This window comes from Oncorhynchus gorbuscha, unplaced genomic scaffold (assembly GCF_021184085.1).
Source record: "Oncorhynchus gorbuscha isolate QuinsamMale2020 ecotype Even-year unplaced genomic scaffold, OgorEven_v1.0 Un_scaffold_333, whole genome shotgun sequence".
NCBI classification, from domain to species: domain Eukaryota; kingdom Metazoa; phylum Chordata; class Actinopteri; order Salmoniformes; family Salmonidae; genus Oncorhynchus; species Oncorhynchus gorbuscha.
In genome coordinates this window covers 411,107-430,734 of record NW_025745189.1, presented here as the reverse complement: position 1 = coordinate 430,734, position 19,628 = coordinate 411,107, and the positions used below count along the sequence as shown (strand labels likewise).

The following is a 19,628-nucleotide window of genomic DNA, read 5'->3' as shown; positions in this document are numbered from 1 at the left end:
GACATGGGGGGAAACGAGGGTTAAATACACAACAAGTGATTGAGGGAATTGAAACCAGGTGTGAGAAAAAACGAGAAAAAACACATGGAAAATGAAAAGTGGATCGATGATGGCTAGAAGACCGGCGATGCCGCCCGCCGCCCGAACAAGGAGTGGACCTGACTTCGGCGGAAGTCGTGACAAGTACATTTCATTGCCCTTATTGCCTAAAACAAATGCAACATAGACAACAACAAATAACAATGAAATTAAATATCCATATAAATATGTATTAATGTTTAGTTTCCCCCATTAAAAACATACCTGTCTAGGTTGGAACTGTTGCTGTTAACTTCTTATGGCTGGGGACAGTATTGAGTAGCTTGGATGAATAAGGTGCCCAAACAGGAAGTGGGAAATCTGAGGTTGGTCGATTTTCAACTTAGCCCCCATCGAATACACAGTGGGATATGGGTCAAGTTGCACTTCCTAAGGCTTCCACTAGATGTAAACCGTCATTAGAAACTTGAATGAGGCTTCTCCTGTGATGTGGGGCTGAATGAGAGGGGAATGAGTCAGGTGTCTAGCAGAGAGCCACGGGCTCAGTCACGCGCATTTCACATGAGAGCGACCTGCGTTCCATTGCTTTTCTACAGACATAGGAATTCTCCGGTTGAAACGTTGTTGAAGATTTATGATAAAAACATACTAAAGATTGATTCTATACTTAGTTTGAAATGTTTCCACGACCTGTAATATAACTTTTTGAACTTTTCATCCGATGTCAGGCTGGACCTGCACGTGCGTTTGGATTTGTGTACTAAACGCCCTAATAAAAGTAGCTATTTGGACATAAATGATGGACATTATTGAACAAATCAAACATTTATTGTGGGACTACGATTCCTGGCAGTGAATATTTATAATGTTATTTCTGATTTCTGTTGACTCCAACATGGCGGATAAATGTATTTGTTTTCTGAGAGCCGTTCTCAGATTATTGCATGGTTTGCTTTTTCTGTAAAGCGTTTTTGAAATCTGACACATAGGTTGCATTAATGAGAAGTATAGCTATAATTCCATGTGTAACACTTGTATTTTCATCAACATTTATGATGAGTATTTCTGTAAATTGATGTGGCTATGCAAAATCACTGGATGTTTTTGGAACTACTGAACGTAACGCGCCAATGTAAACTCAGATTTCTTGATATAAATATGAACTTTATCAAACAAAACATACATGTATTGTGTAACATGAAGTCCTATGATTGTCATCTGATGAAGATCATCAAAGGTTAGTGATTAATTTGACCTCTATTTGTGCTTTTTGTGACTCCTATCTTTGGCTGGAAAAATGGCTGTTTTTCTGTGGCTTGGTGGTGACCTAACATTATCTTTTGTGGTGCTTTCACTGTAAAGCCTTTTTGAAATCAGACACTGTGGCTGGATTAATGAGAATTTTTGTCTTTATAAGACGCGCCCTGCACTTTCAATGGCCGTTGTCATATCGATCCCGTTAACAAGATTTCAGCCCTAAGAAGTTTTAAAATACAGTAAATAATTTATTTCTGAACTGGAATAAACTGATTGATCACATCAAACAGATGAATAACAGATCACACACAGGCTTTTTGATTAAAAATAACAATTATTATTGTATTATAACAGCAACAGTTCCAACCTAGACTAGTTTTCAACAATAATTTCTATAGGAAAATGTACAATAGGCCTAATCATTTTCATCTTCATCTGTACTGTTTCCCTACCTTTGACCCCATTCCTGGTCAGCCAAACGATACTGCGATACTACGGGTTCTGACAGGGTTGACCTGTTGAAGCGAATGTCGAATAGACACTTGATGAGGTTAATTTGTCTACAACAGCGATTACGCTAAACTTGCCACAGCTTTGAAATTAGAATTCAGTGGCTCTGCGAATCGCAAACACGATAGCTCACTGGCTAACACTGTCAAACAAGCTTGTAATGAACACCCACAAGCTTACTATCATAGGCTTTGTTTCAGCTTACTTTGGCCTACTCACTGAAACAGGCATGGAAGACCTGTCACCATTCAAACAAATGTTTCTGTCGAACATGTATCCCACCTTCAGTTCCTACTTGGGCCCTATAGCCCACGTTGGCCTGCCTATCTTACAACTCAGAGAGCTTGCAAGTACCGCTTTTTATGTTTCAAAAGCTCACAATGCTAAGAGCCCTGACCACTGGGTTTAGAAGTTTGACCAGGAGCACTCACTCCAGTTAGAGGGTGCATTATCAGGTATTGCATTATCAGGTATTGCATTATCAGGTATTGGAGCGTTGAAAGATGATGCACAACAATGGCTTCTACCACGAAACCACAAATCCAATAACCACCGCGGACGAAATAACTGTGAAGTATGTCGCCATTGAAACAACTACCGCTACAATCGACCTGTTTGCTACGTTCCTGCACCCAACCCACACAGTGTCAGAGCACAAGGGTAACAAAGGGTTAAAGGACGATCAAAACGTAGACCAATGTTCTCTAGAAGTTCCACTATGTGAAGAACGAAGGCGAGAAAAAATTGAGAAAAGGGTAAAAGATAAGTCAAAGACTAGCAAGGACATCAGAAATCATATTTCTCCCACTCGAGAACCTATCCAGGGCCTGCTTGATTTTTTTTTTTAACCTTTATTTTTCTAGGCAAGTCAGTTAAGAACAAATTCATATTTTCAATGACAGCCTAGGAACAGGCTGTCATTAAGGATGTTCACTCTAACGGTTCTCTTTTCATGTCTGCAGAGAAAAATCTCATCACTCGTAAGCTGAGTAAGTTGTGTCCAACAGTCCTATGCATCAATGTGTCATTTTTTTACTCCCAATTTGATTGTTATACCAAACAACATTTGAAGACAAATAATTCCCATTACATGAATATGTAACAGAAATGGATACCGTACAGCAGCTAGTTTCATGGATTTAAAATCCTTACATATTTGACATTAATACTTTTCATCACATTGTTTTTACTGTGCCCATCCCCCTGCCACACAAGGAGTTGAATGAATTATTCACCATTAAAAATGCTTTACTTTGACTTTAATTCATCTGTTTGTCTGCAGAGATACTTGCTGATCAGCTGGGTAAGTAGGAGCACGATGCATTACTAGACCCTTATGGTCAATATACAATACATACATGTATATTCTAAGCCAGGGTTCTCCAACCCTGATCCTGCAGAGCTGGAGCTTTTTGTTCCAACCTTAATTGTAACAAACCTGATTCAACTTATCAAGAAGCAAATTATTAAAATCAGTCTCACTTGGGTTGGAGTGAAAACGTACAGGGCATCATCTCTGCAGGAACAGGGTTGGAGTGAAAACCTACAGGACATCATCTCTCCAGGAACAGGGTTGGAGTGAAAACCTACAGGACATCATCTCTCCAGGAACAGGGTTGGAGTGAAAACCTACAGGACATCATCTCTCCAGGAACAGGGTTGGAGTGAAAACCTACAGGACATCATCTCTCCAGGAACAGGGTTGGAGTGAAAACCTACAGGACATCATCTCTCCAGGAACAGGGTTGGAGTGAAAACCTACAGGACATCATCTCTCCAGGAACAGGGTTGGAGTGAAAACCTACAGGACATCATCTCTCCAGGAACAGGGTTGGAGTGAAAACCTACAGGACATCATCTCTCCAGGAACAGGGTTGGAGTGAAAACCTACAGGACATCATCTCTCCAGGAACAGGAATGGAGTGAAAACCTACAGGACATCATCTCTCCAGGAACAGGGTTGGAGTGAAAACCTACAGGACATCATCTCTCCAGGAACAGGGTTGGAGTGAAAACCTACAGGACATCATCTCTCCAGGAACAGGGTTGGAGTGAAAACCTACAGGACATCATCTCTCCAGGAACAGGGTTGGAGTGAAAACCTACAGGACATCATCTCTCCAGGAGCAGGGTTGGAGTGAAAACCTACAGGACATCATCTCTCCAGGAACAGGAATGGAGAGCCCTGTTCTCAGGGTTTACAATTTCCATTGTGGAAATATGCAAATAGCACAAAGATTAGTCATAATTATGTGGTAAAATATTACTGTATTGGAATTATTTTATGTTCACACCAAGAATGCTATTTTGTTTCATTTTTTTATTTGAAAATGTTCACACTTTAAATAACAGAAATTATCATTTGTTTTATTTGTTTAATTTACCCACAGATTGTAAACATGAAGGGGAGTCCAGGTAAATGAATGACACTGAATTCTATTCCAAATAGATTAGATCCCTTCATACTGTTTGCAGGTATACTGTATTATGGAAGAGGGATTATTTCTACACCTTGTCACATAGCATATGTGTTTGGTTATGAACTTGCATTAAAAAATCTCTCTCACTTTAACAATAAAGTTTAGAGATGGAGATTTGTATAGTATACTATTTGTATAGTATACAGTATACTCTACATATATATTGTATTACCATAGTTTATGGTATCCCCCAAATCTGACAAACTCCTTCTCTATATTCTAGAACTTGAAACCATCAGAAGACGGATGGACTGGAATACTCTCCAGTCCATCCACTTAGAGTTTCACATTAATATTCATATCTTCACATACGGGTATTACTTGAAATACCACGCATTCACATCTGCAATATACTGTATGTTGTTATCAATAGCAACCTATAGGCTACATATGTCTACAGTAATGTACTTTGCAGCAAAACCTGCAGTAAAGTTTGTTTTTCAAAATAATTCTAATAAAGTGTGTTTCTGTCAACAGTGGATGTGACTCTAGATACTGATACAGCACATCCCAAACTCATCCTGCCTGAAGATGGGAAACAAGTTATATTTGGAGATGTATGGCAGGATCTCTGTGACAACCCAGAAAGGTTTGATACTTGTGTCAGTGTCCTGGGAAAGGAGGGTTTCTCCTCAGGGAGATTCTACTATGATGTTTAGGTGAAGGGGAAGACAAGGTGGACTATAGGAGTGGCCAGAGAGTCCATCAACAGGAAGGGGAAGATTACAGTGAGCCCTGAAAATGGATACAGGACACTGTGGCTTAGGGATGGAGAGTACAAGGCTCTCTCTGGCCCCTCTGTCCCCCTCTCCCTGAGAGAGAAGCCCCATAAGGTGGGGGTGTTTGTGGATTATGAGGAGGGCCAGGTCTCCTTCTATAATGTGGAGGCCAGGTCTCATATCTACTCTTTCACTGGTGACACCTTCACTGAGAAACTTTATCCATATTTTGGCCCCTGTCTTATTGACAGAGGTAAAAACTCAGCCCCACTGATCATCACTCCTGTAGATATCACTGACTTTCATATAAAAAATTGAAATACTTAACATTTGTGTGTGAGCATGACAGACTACCAAACTTGTGTGTGGATGTGGATAGGTGTGTGTGCAAATATGTGTGCGTACATGTGAGTTTGGGTACATGTGTGTTTGTCTGCAAGTGCATGAGTGTGTCACAGTTTGAATTTGTCTGCAAGTGCATCACAGTTTGAATGAATTATAGCATACCAACAGAGAGGGAATTCCCACCTTGTATCATTTCTGCTGAATGTCATCCTATGGTTTCCATGTTGTCTACATATTGGCATATTCTGAACATCAGTCTGGTCATAATAAACCTATTTGAACTTAATCGGCTTCATTCAAACTTTAAATAAAATCTAAATGAAACTTGTCAACATATAAATGACTTTGTCAACTGTAAAACCCCCTGAATCAAATCATTCTGAATTATTGTCTGTCATTGGTGAGGAAGAGTAATTAACTACTCAAACAGGCTGCTACTGATTGGCTGTGACATGTGTTGGTCTTTCTCAGGGGGCCCATCAGATATTTCCTCACTCAGGTCACGTAACATAAATTACTCATTCAGGCTGGAGTTAAATCAGGAAGAGACAACATCATAATCAATCAATGAAAGATCAATCAACTCTTGTAACCGTCCCAGGGAGTGGGTCTGGGAGGGCTAGTGTGTGTGTCTGTATGTGTCTGTTCGCGCCTGCGTGCGTGTGTTTATAGACTGTCTAATGTGTGGTCAGATACTGAGTGTCAGTTCATCAGCATCCTTGTCAATGCTCATCTGATATCCTGGCCCTTACCCATTAGGCTCTGTAGACAGTATTACATGAGTAGCTATCAGGAATATGTTTTTCCCCTCTACAACACAACATCCTATCTGCCATGACCAAATATACAGTAAATAAAGATAGTTCTCTCTGGCCATTTACCATTTAAAATGTATTTTATGGTCTACTTAAAGGACAAATCCACCCAAAACCACTCATTCCTATAAATTACAGTGTTAAATAAGAGAACAATATTTTTTTGTGAACAAATGTTCATTTTGGCTTTATAATAAGGTTGGTAGCAACATGTGAATAACGTTGTGTCTGTTGCAGCTCGAGTTGACTACAAAATCCCCAATGCACTGTTCTCTCTATGGACTGGTTGCCTAGCTAGCAAACGTAGCTAGCTACACACAATAATACCAAAGACAATGTCAGCATGTGAAGTAGCTAGTTAGCTGTAAAATCGCCTAAACAAATTGCACTATCAATTTAGGAGTCTACAATCTCACCATGTTCAACCTGCAGATCGATGTGCCTCACAGAGTTGAGTCAACGGCAGAGATACTTTTGAGGAGATGGGAAATTCCATTGGAATCACATTGTGCGACATATGTTGCCCATGTATGTTGACCATGTACGTCAACGTGCCACGCTGTGCATTCTGGGCGATTCTGAGATAAGGAGAGCTCTCCTTCATGGAGTGAATGGGAGTGAATTGGGTGCTAGCTCAAAAACCCAACATGAGCATGAATTTTGTCAACAAGAAGTACAACATTACAAATATTTTCCGAGATGTGAGATAATTAACTTGATATTTGTAATAGTGTATAGCGTTGGAATCGTGACATTACTTAATTGTGAGGAAAATATGCACATTTCTCGACTCATAACCTGACTTTGAGAAAAGATTGCGTTTAGCAACTGCATGATGCAGCACGGATAACGTCAACACGATTGGTCGACTTTTTCTTCTTTGGACTATATATGGCGATCGGCAACTAACTTTCATAATAACACTGTACCCAAACTGCCCGTGCGCCACTGTGCGCAAATTGATTTTGTCCCCCCACATCAAATGCGATCACGACACGCAGGTTGAAATATCAAAACAAACTCTGAACCAATTTTATTAGTTTTGGGACAGGTTCAAAAAGCATTAAACATGTATGGCAATTTGCCTAGCTAGCTTGCAGTTGCTAGCTAATTTGACCTATTTAGCTAGCTTGCTGTTGATAGCTAATTTGTCCTGGGATATACAGTTGAAGTCGGAAGTTTACATACACTTAGGTTGGAGTCATTAAAACTTGTTTTTCAACCACTTCACAAATTTCTTGTTAACCAACTATAGTTTTGGCAAGTCGGTTAGGACATCTACTTTGTGCAGGACACAAGTAATTTCTCCAAAAATTGTTTACAGACAAATTATTTAACTTAATTCACAGTATCACAATTCCAGTGGGCCAGACGTTTACGTACACTAAGTTGACTGTGCCTTTAAACGGCTTGGAAAATTCCAGAAAATTATGTCATGGCTTTAGAAAGCTTGTGATAGGCTAATTTACATAATTTGAGTCAATTGGAGGTGTACCTGTGGATGTATTTCAAGGCCTACCTTCAAACTCGGTGCCTCTTTGCTTGACATCATGGGAAAATCAAAAGAAATCAGCCAAGACATCAGAAAACAAATTGTAGACCTCCACAAGTCTAGTTCATCCTTGGGAGCAATTTCCAGGTACCACGTTCATCTGTACATACAATAGTACAATAGTATAAACACCATGGAACCATGCAGCAGTCATACCGCTTAGGAAGGAGAAGCGTTCTGTCTCTTAGAGATGAACGTACTTTGGTGCGAAAAGTGCAAATCAATCCCAGAACAACAGCAAAGGGCCGTGTGAAGATGCTGGAGGAAACAGGTACAAAAGTATCTATATCCACAGTAAAACTTGTCCTATATTGACATAACCTGAAAGGCCGCTCAGCAAGGCAGAAGTCACTGCTCCAAAACCGCCATAAAAAAGCGAGACTACGGTTTGCAACTGCACATGAGAACAAAGATCATACTTTTTGGAAAAATGTCCTCTGGTCTGATGAAACAAAAATAGAACTGTTTGGCCATAATGACCATTGTTATGTTTGGAGGAAAAAGGGGGAGGCTTGCAAGCCGAAGAAGAAGATCCCAACCGTGAAGCACGTGGGTGGCAGCATCATGTTGTGGCGGTGCTTTGCTGCAGGAGGGACTGGTGCACTTCACAAAATAGATGGCATTATGAGGAGGACGATTATGTGGATATATTGAAGCAGCATCTCAAGACATCAGTCAGGAAGTTAAAGCTTGGTCGCAAATGGGTCTTCCAAATGGACAATGACCCCAAGCATACTTCCAAAGTTGTGGCAAAATGGTTTAAGGACAACAAAGTCAAGGTATTGGAGTGGCCATCACAAAGCCCTGACCTCAATCATATAGAACATTTGTGGGCAGAACTGAAGAAGCGTGTATGAGCAAGGAGGCCTACAAACCTGACTCTGTTACACCAGCTCTATCAGGAGGAATGGGCCAAAATTCACCCAACTTATTGTGGGAAGCTTGTGGAAGGCTACCCGAAACGTTTGACCCAAGTTAAACAATTTAAATGCTACCAAATACAAATTGAGTTTATGTAAACTTTTGACCCACTGGGAATGTGATAAAAGAACTAAAAGCTGAAATAAATGATTCTCTCCACTATTATTCTGACATTTCACATGCTTAAAACCTCTTGATGCACCCATCCCGTTAGCGGGATCATTTTCGTCAACATCCGCTGAATTGCAGAGCGCCAAATTCAAATTAAATTACTAAAAATATTAAGTGCAATATAGCAAAACACAGCTTAGCTTGTTGTTAATCCACCTAGCGTGTCAGATGTCAATAAAGCTTTTTGGCGAAAGCATACCAAGCGTTTATGTAAGGACATCTCTCTCAGTGGACAAAATATTACAAACAGCTAGCAGCCAAGTAGATTGGTCACGAAAGTCAGAAAAGCAATAAAATGAATCGCTTACCTTTGATGATCTTTGGATGTTTGCACTCACAAGCCTCCCAGTTACACAATAAATGTTCCTTTTGTTCCATAAAGATTATTTTTATATCCAAAATACCTCCATTTGGTTGGTGCATAATGTTCAGAAATCCACAGGCTTGAGCGGTTACGACATCGCAGATGAAAATTCCAAATAGTATCCGTAATGTTCGTAGAAACATGTCAAACGTTTTTTATAATCAATACTCAGGTTGTTTTTACAATATATAATCGATAATATTTCAACCGGGACTGTAGCTTCTTCAATAGGAGAGAGAGAGAAATATCTGCTCCACTCTGTTGGCGCATGCAAAACGCTGCTGGCACCCAGCCATACAATGATGCGATGTGATCTTTCTCGCTCATTTTTCAAAATAAATGTCTGCAACTATGTCTAAAGACTCTTCACACCATGGGGAAGCCATAGGAAATGGAATCTGGTTGATATCCCTTTAAATGGAGTGAAGGCAGGCTATGGAACAGAGAGCTTTCAAGAAAAACAACACCCCGGGTTGGATTTTCCTCAGGTTTTCACCTGCAATATCACTTCTGTTATATTCACAGACAATATTTCGACAGTTTTGTAAACTTTAGAGTGTTCTCTATCCTAATCTGACAATTACATGCATATTATAGATTCTGGGCTGTCACATTCTGACCTTAGTTCCTTTGTTTTGTCTTTGTTTTCGTATGGTCAGGGCGTGAGTTGGGGTGGGCAGTCTATGTTCTTTTTTCTATGATTTGTGATTTCTGTGTTTGGCCTGGTATGGTTGTCAATCAAAGGCAGCTGTCAATCGTTGTCCCTGATTGAGAACCATTTTTAGGTAGCCTGTTTTCACCCTTGAGTTGTGGGTGATTATTTTCTGTTCTGTGTTTTGCTTCACTGTTCAGGACTGTTCGTTTTTGACGTTTTATTGTTTTTGTTCAAGTGTTAGGTATTCATATTAAATACAATATGGACACTTACCATGCAGCACAGTGTTCTGACTTTTCTTACTCCTCGTCAGAGGAGGATGAAGACAAGTGTTGCAGTTTATTTTGGGTACGTTTTTCATCCAAACATCAAAACACTGCCCCCTACCCTCAAGAGGTTAATTAAATGAAGTGGTGATCCTAACTGACCTAACACAGGGACTTTTTACTGGGATTAAATGTCAGGAATTGTGAAAAACTGAGTTTAAATGTATTTGGCTAAGGTGTATGTAAACTTCCGACTTCAACTGTAAACGTTGAGTTGTTATTTTACCTGAAATGCACAAGGTCCTCTACTCTGACAATTAATCCACACATGAAACGGTAAACCGAGTCTTTTCTAGTCATATCTCCTCCTTCCAGGCTTTTTTTTTCTTTTTTTTCTTTGGCTCATAGTAATTGTTGGAACAAAATCAATGGAATGGTATCGAACACATCAAACACGTTTTTTTATGTGTTTGATACCATTCCATTCACTCCATTGCAGACATTATTATAAGCAGACCTCCCCTCTGCAGCCTCCGGTGTTGTAGGAGACTGGGTGTGCAGGCGTTTAGTCAGTATAAATGTATCTGCAGATTATGTGTGTGAGCAAATGATGGAGTGAGTGTTTGTATGTGTGTTGTAGTATCAGTGTGTGTAGAGTGTTGGGCCCTGTGAGTGTGCATAAAGACAGCGCAAAAATACAAATAAAATTCAAAGGTCAACTCAGTCTGTGTAGCCATTTTGTTAGCTATTTAGTTATCTATTTAGCAGTCTTATGACATGGGGGTAGAAGCTGTTTAGGAGCCTGTTCGTGTCAGACTTGGCACCTTTAAGGACTTTCCAAGCCATCCTTTCACACCGCCTGATATAGAGGTCCTGATATATGGCAGGGAGTGTGGAGCACAATTTAAATGACATTGTCTGTGGATCTGTTGGGGCGGTATGCAAATTGGAGTGGGTCTAGGGTGTCTGGGATGATGAAGTTGATGTGTGTCATAACCAGACTCTCAAATCACTTGATGATACATAAATCATATTAAAGAGAACTTATGAACTTGAATCAGCCTCATCATTGGGGGTGTGTGTGGGAGGGGGGTGTGCGGTAAGATACTGAGTGTCACTTCCTCATCATCTGTATCATCGCTCATCGGATGTCCTAATATAATAGTAGATGCCAGCAGACTCTAATAGCAGACTCCTTTATCTAAAGGCACTTACAGTCCTTTTGCAAATGGGTGGTCCTGGTAATAAAACCCATTACCCTGGTGTTACAAGCACCATGCTACCTATTGGCCACCTATATGCTCTGTAGAAAGGCTTGAATAAGTATCAGCCACAAGGTGAAATAACACTTAAACACAGCAGCTATACAGCAATACAGATAGTACAAATTGCACCCTATTCCCTACACAGTGCACTATGAGCCCTGGTGCATATATAGGCAATAGGGTGCAATTTGGAACAAAGACCAAGTATCCGTAGAGCCAGTTATGATGTTCCTCTTTCCTGCCACTAGAGGTCACAGGTCTCCTCTGATATTGGGCTCTTGTCAGAGATAGTGTACTTCTGTACATAGGGAATAGGGTGACATTTGAGACGATCTGATCATGGGCTCCTCATGAGGTCACTGACACAGAGGCCAGTCTGGAAAGACTGGATGTGTTTCATCCATGCTTCATTACTTGGTATTTATAACCCACATCACCTGTGTGCTGTGTGTGTGTTTATGGATGTCTCTGTGTGTGTGTGAGTGTGAGAGTGTGCATATGTGTGTGCCTGCTAGTGTGTGCTTGAGCAAGAGGGCGTGCGTGGATGTGCATGTGTCACCAGGCCATGTCCCGAGGTCCAATTCTAACCTCTGTCTCCTCAGTCTCATTGTCTTGCGGCCCTATTCTAACCTCTGTCTTCTCAGTCTCATTGTCCTGTGACTCAATTCTATCCTCAGTCTCCTCAGTCTCATTGTCTCACAGTTCAAGCCTCCCAATCATTCATGTAATGTAGGATGCCTGAATCAGCTGGAGATTTTGAGGAGGAGAGGAGAGGAGGAGGTGAGGGGTGTGGAGGGGAGGGTAGGGAAGGAGAGATAGGAGGGGAAAAGAGGATTGAAGAGAGGAGAGGAGGAGGTGAGGGGAGTGGAGGGGAGGGGAGGGAAGGAGAGATAGGAGGGGAAAAGAGGAGAGGAGAAGAGAGGAGGAGGTGAGGGGAGTGGAGGGGAGGGTAGGGAAGGAGAGATAGGAGGGGAAATAAGGAGAGGAGAGGAGGAGGGGAGGGGAGGGGAGGGGAGGGAAGGAGAGATAGGGGGGAAAAGAGGAGAGGAGAGGAGGAGGTGAGGGGAGTGGAGGGGAGGGTAGGGAAGGAGAGATAGGAGGGGAAAAGAGGAGTGAAGAGAGGAGGAGGAGGCGGGGAGGGGAGAAGGGGGATAAAAGGATGGGAGAAGATGGGAAAGGAGAGGATGGGTGGAGGGGAGCAGGATGAGAGGTCATAAAATGTAACTGAACAAAGAATCAAACTTCAAGCACTGATTTATAAGGACTCTTTATTAAAAGATGAACTTGTTACACCCTGGCAGAGAGGATACAGACACAGACACATGATGCGCACGCGAGCACACACACTCACACACACATACTATACGTCTTACTATACTTGTGAGGACTTTTTGGGGACCAACAATTGATTCATAATCACATTTTCCTTAACGCTAAACCTAATCCTTACCTTAACCCTAACCTTAACCCTTAACCCTAACTTCTAACCGTAACCGTAACCCTAAACCTAACCTATAACCTCTAACCCTAACCCTAACCCTAATTCTAACACTAATCCTTAACCTAATCCCTAGCCTTAAAAGCATTTTTGCAAATGAGGACCGGCAAAATTTCCTAACTTCCCTGAATTTGAGTTGGTTTACTATTTTTGTATTCTCAAGTATAGTAAAATGTGTACATACACACAGACACACATACACACACACAAAACACTGCTCTATAGGGAAAATGCAGAGAACACCATAGGGACAGAGTTATCATCAAGGCCTTAACAATCAGAGAGGCAAGATGAATTTAGGCCTGGCCTCAGTCCGTGGTGTGCTACAACCAACAGTGCAGCTTTTAAAGGCATTTGCCCCGACATTCCCGGAGATTGTATTCATGGTAAACATCTTGTGGGCCTCCTTCTTTGAAAGATTGTTATAGTGCGTGGAAGATTGAATCCCAGCCTTAGTATTTGGCAGGAAATGGTAACGGTTGGCTGTGATTGGTTAACGATGTATACAGTATACAGTACTATATGGTCAGAAGTTTTTCCTGGTAATGAAGGTCACGTGGTCAGGAAAAACTCCAGGTCCTGATATAAGACATCATGACGCCCACACACAGTAATGATGACAAAAGGAGAGAGAACAAACAGTGTATTTACAAAACATCATCATTCTTTTTGGCCTTGATTCAGAGCAGTAAAGCTATAAGTACGAACACTACAGAATACAGTATGTATAATGTTGCCATCACGTAATCAACACAGATTCTGGATTTCTTGAATGCCAAAGAGGGAAACAAGTCTTCTGATTCACAGGTCTCTCATGGGTCTTGTTGTTTTATGTGGACTACGTTGCTATGTGAACGGTCGCAGTCATAGCCTATCAGATGCTAAGCTGGTGATCCACCCCCCATTTCACACTCTCCTGATGTGACTTCCTAGACGCTATTAGGATATAATATCTGTCACTTAGCAGATGCTTTTATGCAAAGCCACTAACTGAACAATGTCGGTGAGTGAATATGTCTTTAATATGTGTGTATGATCCTTGTGGGAAGTGAACCAATTACCTTGGATTTCTAGCGCCACACTCTTACCAACTTTGGGGATGGTGAGGGAGAGGGAGAGGGAGAGGGAGAGGGAGAGGGAGAGGGAGAGGGAGAGGGAGAGGGAGAGGGAGAGGGAGAGGGAGAGGGAGAGGGAGAGGGTGAGGGAGAAGGATGTAGAGAAAACCCCTCACAGAACAGAGTTGTGACACCAGTTAAATATCTTAGAATTATACATACAGTTCATCAACGTCGTGGAAACTCCATAGAAATAAGGAGAGAAACAAGGAGAGGAAAGAAGAGGGACAGGAGAATATGGAGAGAAACAAGGAGAGGAAAGAAGAGGGACAGGAGAATATGGAGAGAAACAAGGAGAGGAAAGAAGAGGAGCAGGAGAATAAAGGAGAGAAACAAGGAGAGGAAAGAAGAGGAGCAGGAGAATATGGAGAGAAACAAGGAGAGGAAAGAAGAGGGACAGGAGAATATGGAGAGAAACAAGGAGAGGAAAGAAGAGGAGCAGGAGAATATGGAGAGAAACAATGAGAGGAAAGAAGAGGGACAGGAGAATATGGAGAGAAACAAGGAGAGGAAAGAAGAGGAGCAGGAGAATAAAGGAGAGAAACAAGGAGAGGAAAGAAGAGGAGCAGGATAATATGGAGAGAAACAAGGAGAGGAAAGAAGAGGGACAGGATAATATGGAGAGAAACAAGGAGAGGAAAGAAGAGGAGCAGGAGAATAAAGGAGAGAAACAAGGAGAGGAAAGAAGAGGAGCAGGAGAATATGGAGAGAAACAAGGAGAGGAAAGAAGAGGATCAGGAGAATATGGAGAGAAACAAGGAGAGGAAAGAAGAGGATCAGGAGAATAAGGAGAGAAACAAGGAGAGGAAAGAAGAGGGACAGGAGAATATGGAGAGAAACAAGGAGAGGAAAGAAGAGGAGCAGGAGAATATGGAGAGAAACAATGAGAGGAAAGAAGAGGGACAGGAGAATATGGAGAGAAACAAGGAGAGGAAAGAAGAGGAGCAGGAGAATAAAGGAGAGAAACAAGGAGAGGAAAGAAGAGGAGCAGGATAATATGGAGAGAAACAAGGAGAGGAAAGAAGAGGGACAGGAGAATATGGAGAGAAACAAGGAGAGGAAAGAAGAGGAGCAGGAGAATAAATGAGAGAAACAAGGAGAGGAAAGAAGAGGAGCAGGAGAATATGGAGAGAAACAAGGAGAGGAAAGAAGAGGAGCAGGAGAATATGGAGAGAAACAAGGAGAGGAAAGAAGAGGATCAGGAGAATAAGGAGAGAAACTAGGAGAGGAAAGAAGAGGAGCAGGAGAATGAAGGAGAGAAACAAGGACAGGAAAGAAGAGGAGCAGGAGAATATGGAGAGAAACAAGGAGAGGAAAGAAGAGGATCAGGAGAATAAGGAGAGAAACAAGGAGAGGAAAGAAGAGGGTCAGGAGAATATGGAGAGAATCAAGGAGAGGAAAGAAGAGGATCAGCAGAATAAGGAGAGAAACAAGGAGAGGAAAGAAGAGGAGCAGGAGAATAAAGGAGAGAAACAAGAAGAGGAAAGAAGAGGAGCAGGAGAATATGAAGAGAAACAAGGAGAGGAAAGGAGAGGATCAGGAGAATAAGGAGAGAAACAAGGAGAGGAAAGAAGAGGATCAGGAGAATAAGGGGAGAAACAAGGAGAGGAAGGATTAAAGCACATCCCTGTCCAGGAAGCTCAGTAGAATAAAAGAGAGATCCGGGCAGGAGAGAAAAGAGAGGAGGATGTGGGAGAGGAGGAGAGAAAAGAGAGGAGGAAGTGGGAGAGGAGGAGAGAAAAGAGAGGAGGAAGTGGGAGAGGAGGAGAGAAAAGAGAGGAGGAAGTGGGAGAGGAGGGGAGAAAAGAGAGCAGGAAGTGGGAGAGGAGGAGAGAAAAGAGAGGAGGAAGTGGGAGAGGAGGAGAGAAAAGATAGGAGGAAGTTGGAGAGGAGGAGAGAAAAGAGAGGAGGAAGTTGGAGAGGAGGAAGTAGGAGAGGAGGAGAGAAAAGAGAGGAGGAAGTGGGAGAGGAGGAGAGAAAAGTGAGGAGGAAGTGGGAGAGGAGGAGAGAAAAGAGAGGAGGAAGTGGGAGAGGAGGAGAGAAAAGAGAGGAGGAAGTGGGAGAGGAGGAGAGAAAAGAGAGGAGGAAGTGGGAGAGGAGGAGAGAAAAGAGAGGAGGAAGTGGGAGAGGAGGAGAGAAAAGTGAGGAGGAAGTGGGAGAGGAGGAGAGAAAAGAGAGGAGGAAGTGGGAGAGGAGGAGAGAAAAGATAGGAGGAAGTTGGAGAGGAGGAGAGAAAAGAGAGGAGGAAGTTGGAGAGGAGGAAGTAGGAGAGGAGGAGAGAAAAGAGAGGAGGAAGTGGGAGAGGAGGAGAGAAAAGTGAGGAGGAAGTGGGAGAGGAGGAGAGAAAAGAGAGGAGGAAGTTGGAGAGGAGGAGAGAAAAGAGAGGAGGAAGTAGGAGAGGAGGAGAGAAAAGAGAGGAGGAAGTGGGAGAGGAGGAGAGAAAAGAGAGGAGGAAGTGGGAGAGGAGGAGAGAAAAGAGAGGAGGAAGTGGGAGAACAGGAGGAAAAAGAAGGTAGAACAGAACAGATCAGGGTTTTTAAAAAGAGAAGGAATGAGAGGAGGGAAAGCAGATCCATGGAGAGACCGGAGGAAGAGGAGGAGTGTGTCCCAATTATCTCTCCTTCTTCCTGAAGTGTGCACTCATCTGCTACTCCAAACAAATGTAAAAATATTGGATTAGTGTAGGCATGGGCTACAAGGAAGTTCCATATTCCAATCATTTCCTTTTAAATCCATGAAGGGAAGTGAACAAGTGCACACTTCAGGAGAAAGGGGGGATTATTGAGCCACAACCATGGAGATTGAGTAATAGGAAGGGAGGAGCAGGGTCAAATGTCAGGTGAGAGGTGAGAGATCAGGGGTCAGAGGTTAAAGCGTTCCCTCGTCCAGCAGTTTGTTGATCCCGTTGCAGATCTTCCTCAGGTACAGTCTGTAATCCTCTCCGTCTCCGTACAGTTCGGCCAGGAACTCCCCGTGGGCAAAGTGGTTGAACACGTGGTCGATGCGAGTGTGCGACCGCAGGGTCAGGTGCTGCTCCACCAGCGCATGCAGAAGATCCCGGCATTCCAGCAGCAACTCTGACAGAATGCGGTGGTCGAACGTGTAGTCCACCTCGTAGAAGCTGACCGCCGTCATGGCTGCCTGGTTCATCTTCTTCTTGAAGCGTTCGACCGTGTCCAGTTCGTCTGGGCTGAACTGGTGGTTGCGGTACAGGATACCGATCTTCAGGGCGATCTTGATGACGTCTTTGACAATCTTGTGGGCCTCCTTCTTACTCTTGGTGAACTCCCGGCTGACCTTGTACAGCTCGTCCAGGATCTCACTGCTGACGTCGTCCGTCAGGAGGTTGGCCACCACCACGGTCGCCATCTTGGATAGGATTTTCTTCTGTGCCTGGAGGGCCAGGGAGCGAGAGTTGAAACACTCCTGGCCTGGAGGGGGGAGATAGGGTGGAGAAGGAGGGGAGAGAGAGAGAGAGATGGGGAGAAGAGGATGGTGGGGGAGAGAGGGGAGGAGTTAGGGGGGGTTGGGGAGAGGGGGTGGAGGAAGGGGAGGTAGGAGGACGGATAAGGAGAGAGGGGGAAGAGGGAGTTGGCGGGAGTAATGGGAGAGAGATAGAGAGAGGTGTAGATGAAGGAGAGAGGGGAGGAGTTAGGGGGAGAGAGTTGGGGAGAGGGGGATGGAGGAAGGGGAGGTAGGAGGACGGATAAGGAGAGAGGGGGAAGAGGGAGATAGGGGGAGTAATGGGAGAGAGATAGAGAGAGGTGTAGATGAAGGAGAGAGGGGAGGAGTTAGGGGGGGGGGAGAGTTGGGATGGAGGAAGGGGAGGTAGGAGGACGGATAAGGAGAGAGGGGGAAGAGGGAGATAGGGGGAGTAATGGGAGAGAGATAGAGAGAGGTGTAGATGAAGGAGAGAGAGAGTTCATGTTTAGCTCCATAGCCCACCCAGTCAAACACACATTCCTCTCTGTCTCTCTGTTTAAAGCTCTTGTCAAAGAGAAGGACGAATCAGGCCCAAACACACAGAGAAGATATGCTTTATACTAAACCCTCCTTTTAAAGTCATACTGTAGTCAGGCACTTCTTACAGTGAACACATACTGTAAACTCAGAGTACAGGAGTCAAACTCATAACACTTTGTCACATAGGTCTACAGTTGTACTGTGCTTGTCAGACCAGCAGCAATTATATCAGTAGCATTAAAGGGGAAGCCTAAAGAGGATCAGTTCCTGGATCAGTAAAGGTTAAATGATGTCACGACAGTAAATTATCTGGAAAATCAAACCGTCTGAAACTTGCAGTGAAATGGCCGACACACATTCTCACACACATACGCAGTACAATAGTCTGGATAGCTTTGCGTCATTTACCTCTTTCTCTTATGTCAAACAACACTTATTTTAAATAATCATTCCACTCCTTCATACTACAGTCATGGTCAAAAGTTTTGAGAATGACACAAATAATATTAATTTTCACAAAGTTTTCTGCTTCAGTGTCTTTAGATATTTTTGTTAGATGTTACTATGGAATACTGAAGTATAATTACAAGCATTTCATAAGTGTCAAAGGCTTTTATTGACAATTACATGAAGTTGATACAAAGAGTCAATATTTGCAGTGTTGACCCTTCTTTTTCAAGACCTCTGCAAAACACCCTGGCATGCTGTCAATTCACTTCTGGGCCACATCCTGACTGTTGACAGCCCATTCTTGCATAATCAATGCTTGGAGTTTGTCAGAATTTGTGGGTTTTTGTCTGTCCACCGCCTCTTGAGGATTGACCACAAGTTCTCAATGGGATTAAGGTCTGGGCAGTTTCCTGGCCATGGACCCAAAATATCGATGTTTTGTTCCCCGAGCCACTTAGTTATCACTTTTGCCTTACGGCAAGGTGCTCCATCATGCTGGAAAAGGCATTATTCGTCACCAATCTGTTCCTGGATGGTTGGGAGAAGTTGCTCTCGGAGGATGTGTTGGTACCATTCTTTATTCATGGCTGTGTTCTTAGGCAAAATTGTGAGTGAGCCCACTCCCTTGGTTGAGAAGCAACCCCACACATGAATGGTCTCAGGATGCTTAACTGTTGGCACAGGGCTGATGGTAGCGCTCTCCTTGTCTTCTCCGGACAAGCTTTTTTCCGGATACCCCAAACAATCGGAAAGAGGTTTCATCAGAGAAAATGACTTTATCCCAGTCCTCAGCAGTCCAATGCCTGTACATTTTGCAGAATATCAGTCTGTCCCTGATGTTTTTCCTGGAGAGAAGTGGCTTCTTTGCCGCCCTTCTTGACACCAGGCCATCCTCCAAAAGTCTTCACCTCACTGTGCGTGCAGATGCACTCACACTTCCCTGCTGCCATCCCTGCGCAAGCTCTGTACTGGTGGTGCCCCGATCCTGCAGCTGAATCAACTTTAGGAGACAGTCCTGGCGCTTGCTGGACTTTCTTGGGAGCCCTAAAGCCTTCTTCACAACAGTTGAACCACTCTCGTTGAAGTTCTTGATGATCTGATAAATGGTTTATTTAGGTGCAATCTTACTGGCAGCAATATCCTTGCCTGTGAAGCTGTTTATGTGCAAAGCAATGATGACGGCATGTGTTTCCTTGCAAGTAACCATGGTTGACAGAGTAGGAACAATGATTCCAAGCACCAC

At 43.1% G+C, this 19,628-nt stretch overlaps 1 protein-coding gene and 1 pseudogene across 1 annotated transcript in view; one reads left to right on the top strand and one right to left on the bottom strand.

Annotated features, from left to right (window-relative positions):
* Positions 1-2,309: 2,309 nt before the first annotated feature.
* LOC124017803 lies at positions 2,310-5,678 on the top strand (annotated as a pseudogene).
* Positions 5,679-16,412: 10,734 nt separating this feature from the next.
* The window catches only part of tnfaip8l3 (tumor necrosis factor, alpha-induced protein 8-like 3), a 72,355-nt gene continuing 69,139 nt past the window's right edge, over positions 16,413-19,628 (bottom strand). The window contains exon 2 of the mRNA XM_046333041.1: positions 16,413-17,403. Within this exon, the coding sequence (XP_046188997.1) occupies positions 16,841-17,403 (563 nt within the window). The 3' untranslated portion in view covers positions 16,413-16,840. The remainder of the gene's footprint in view (positions 17,404-19,628) is intronic.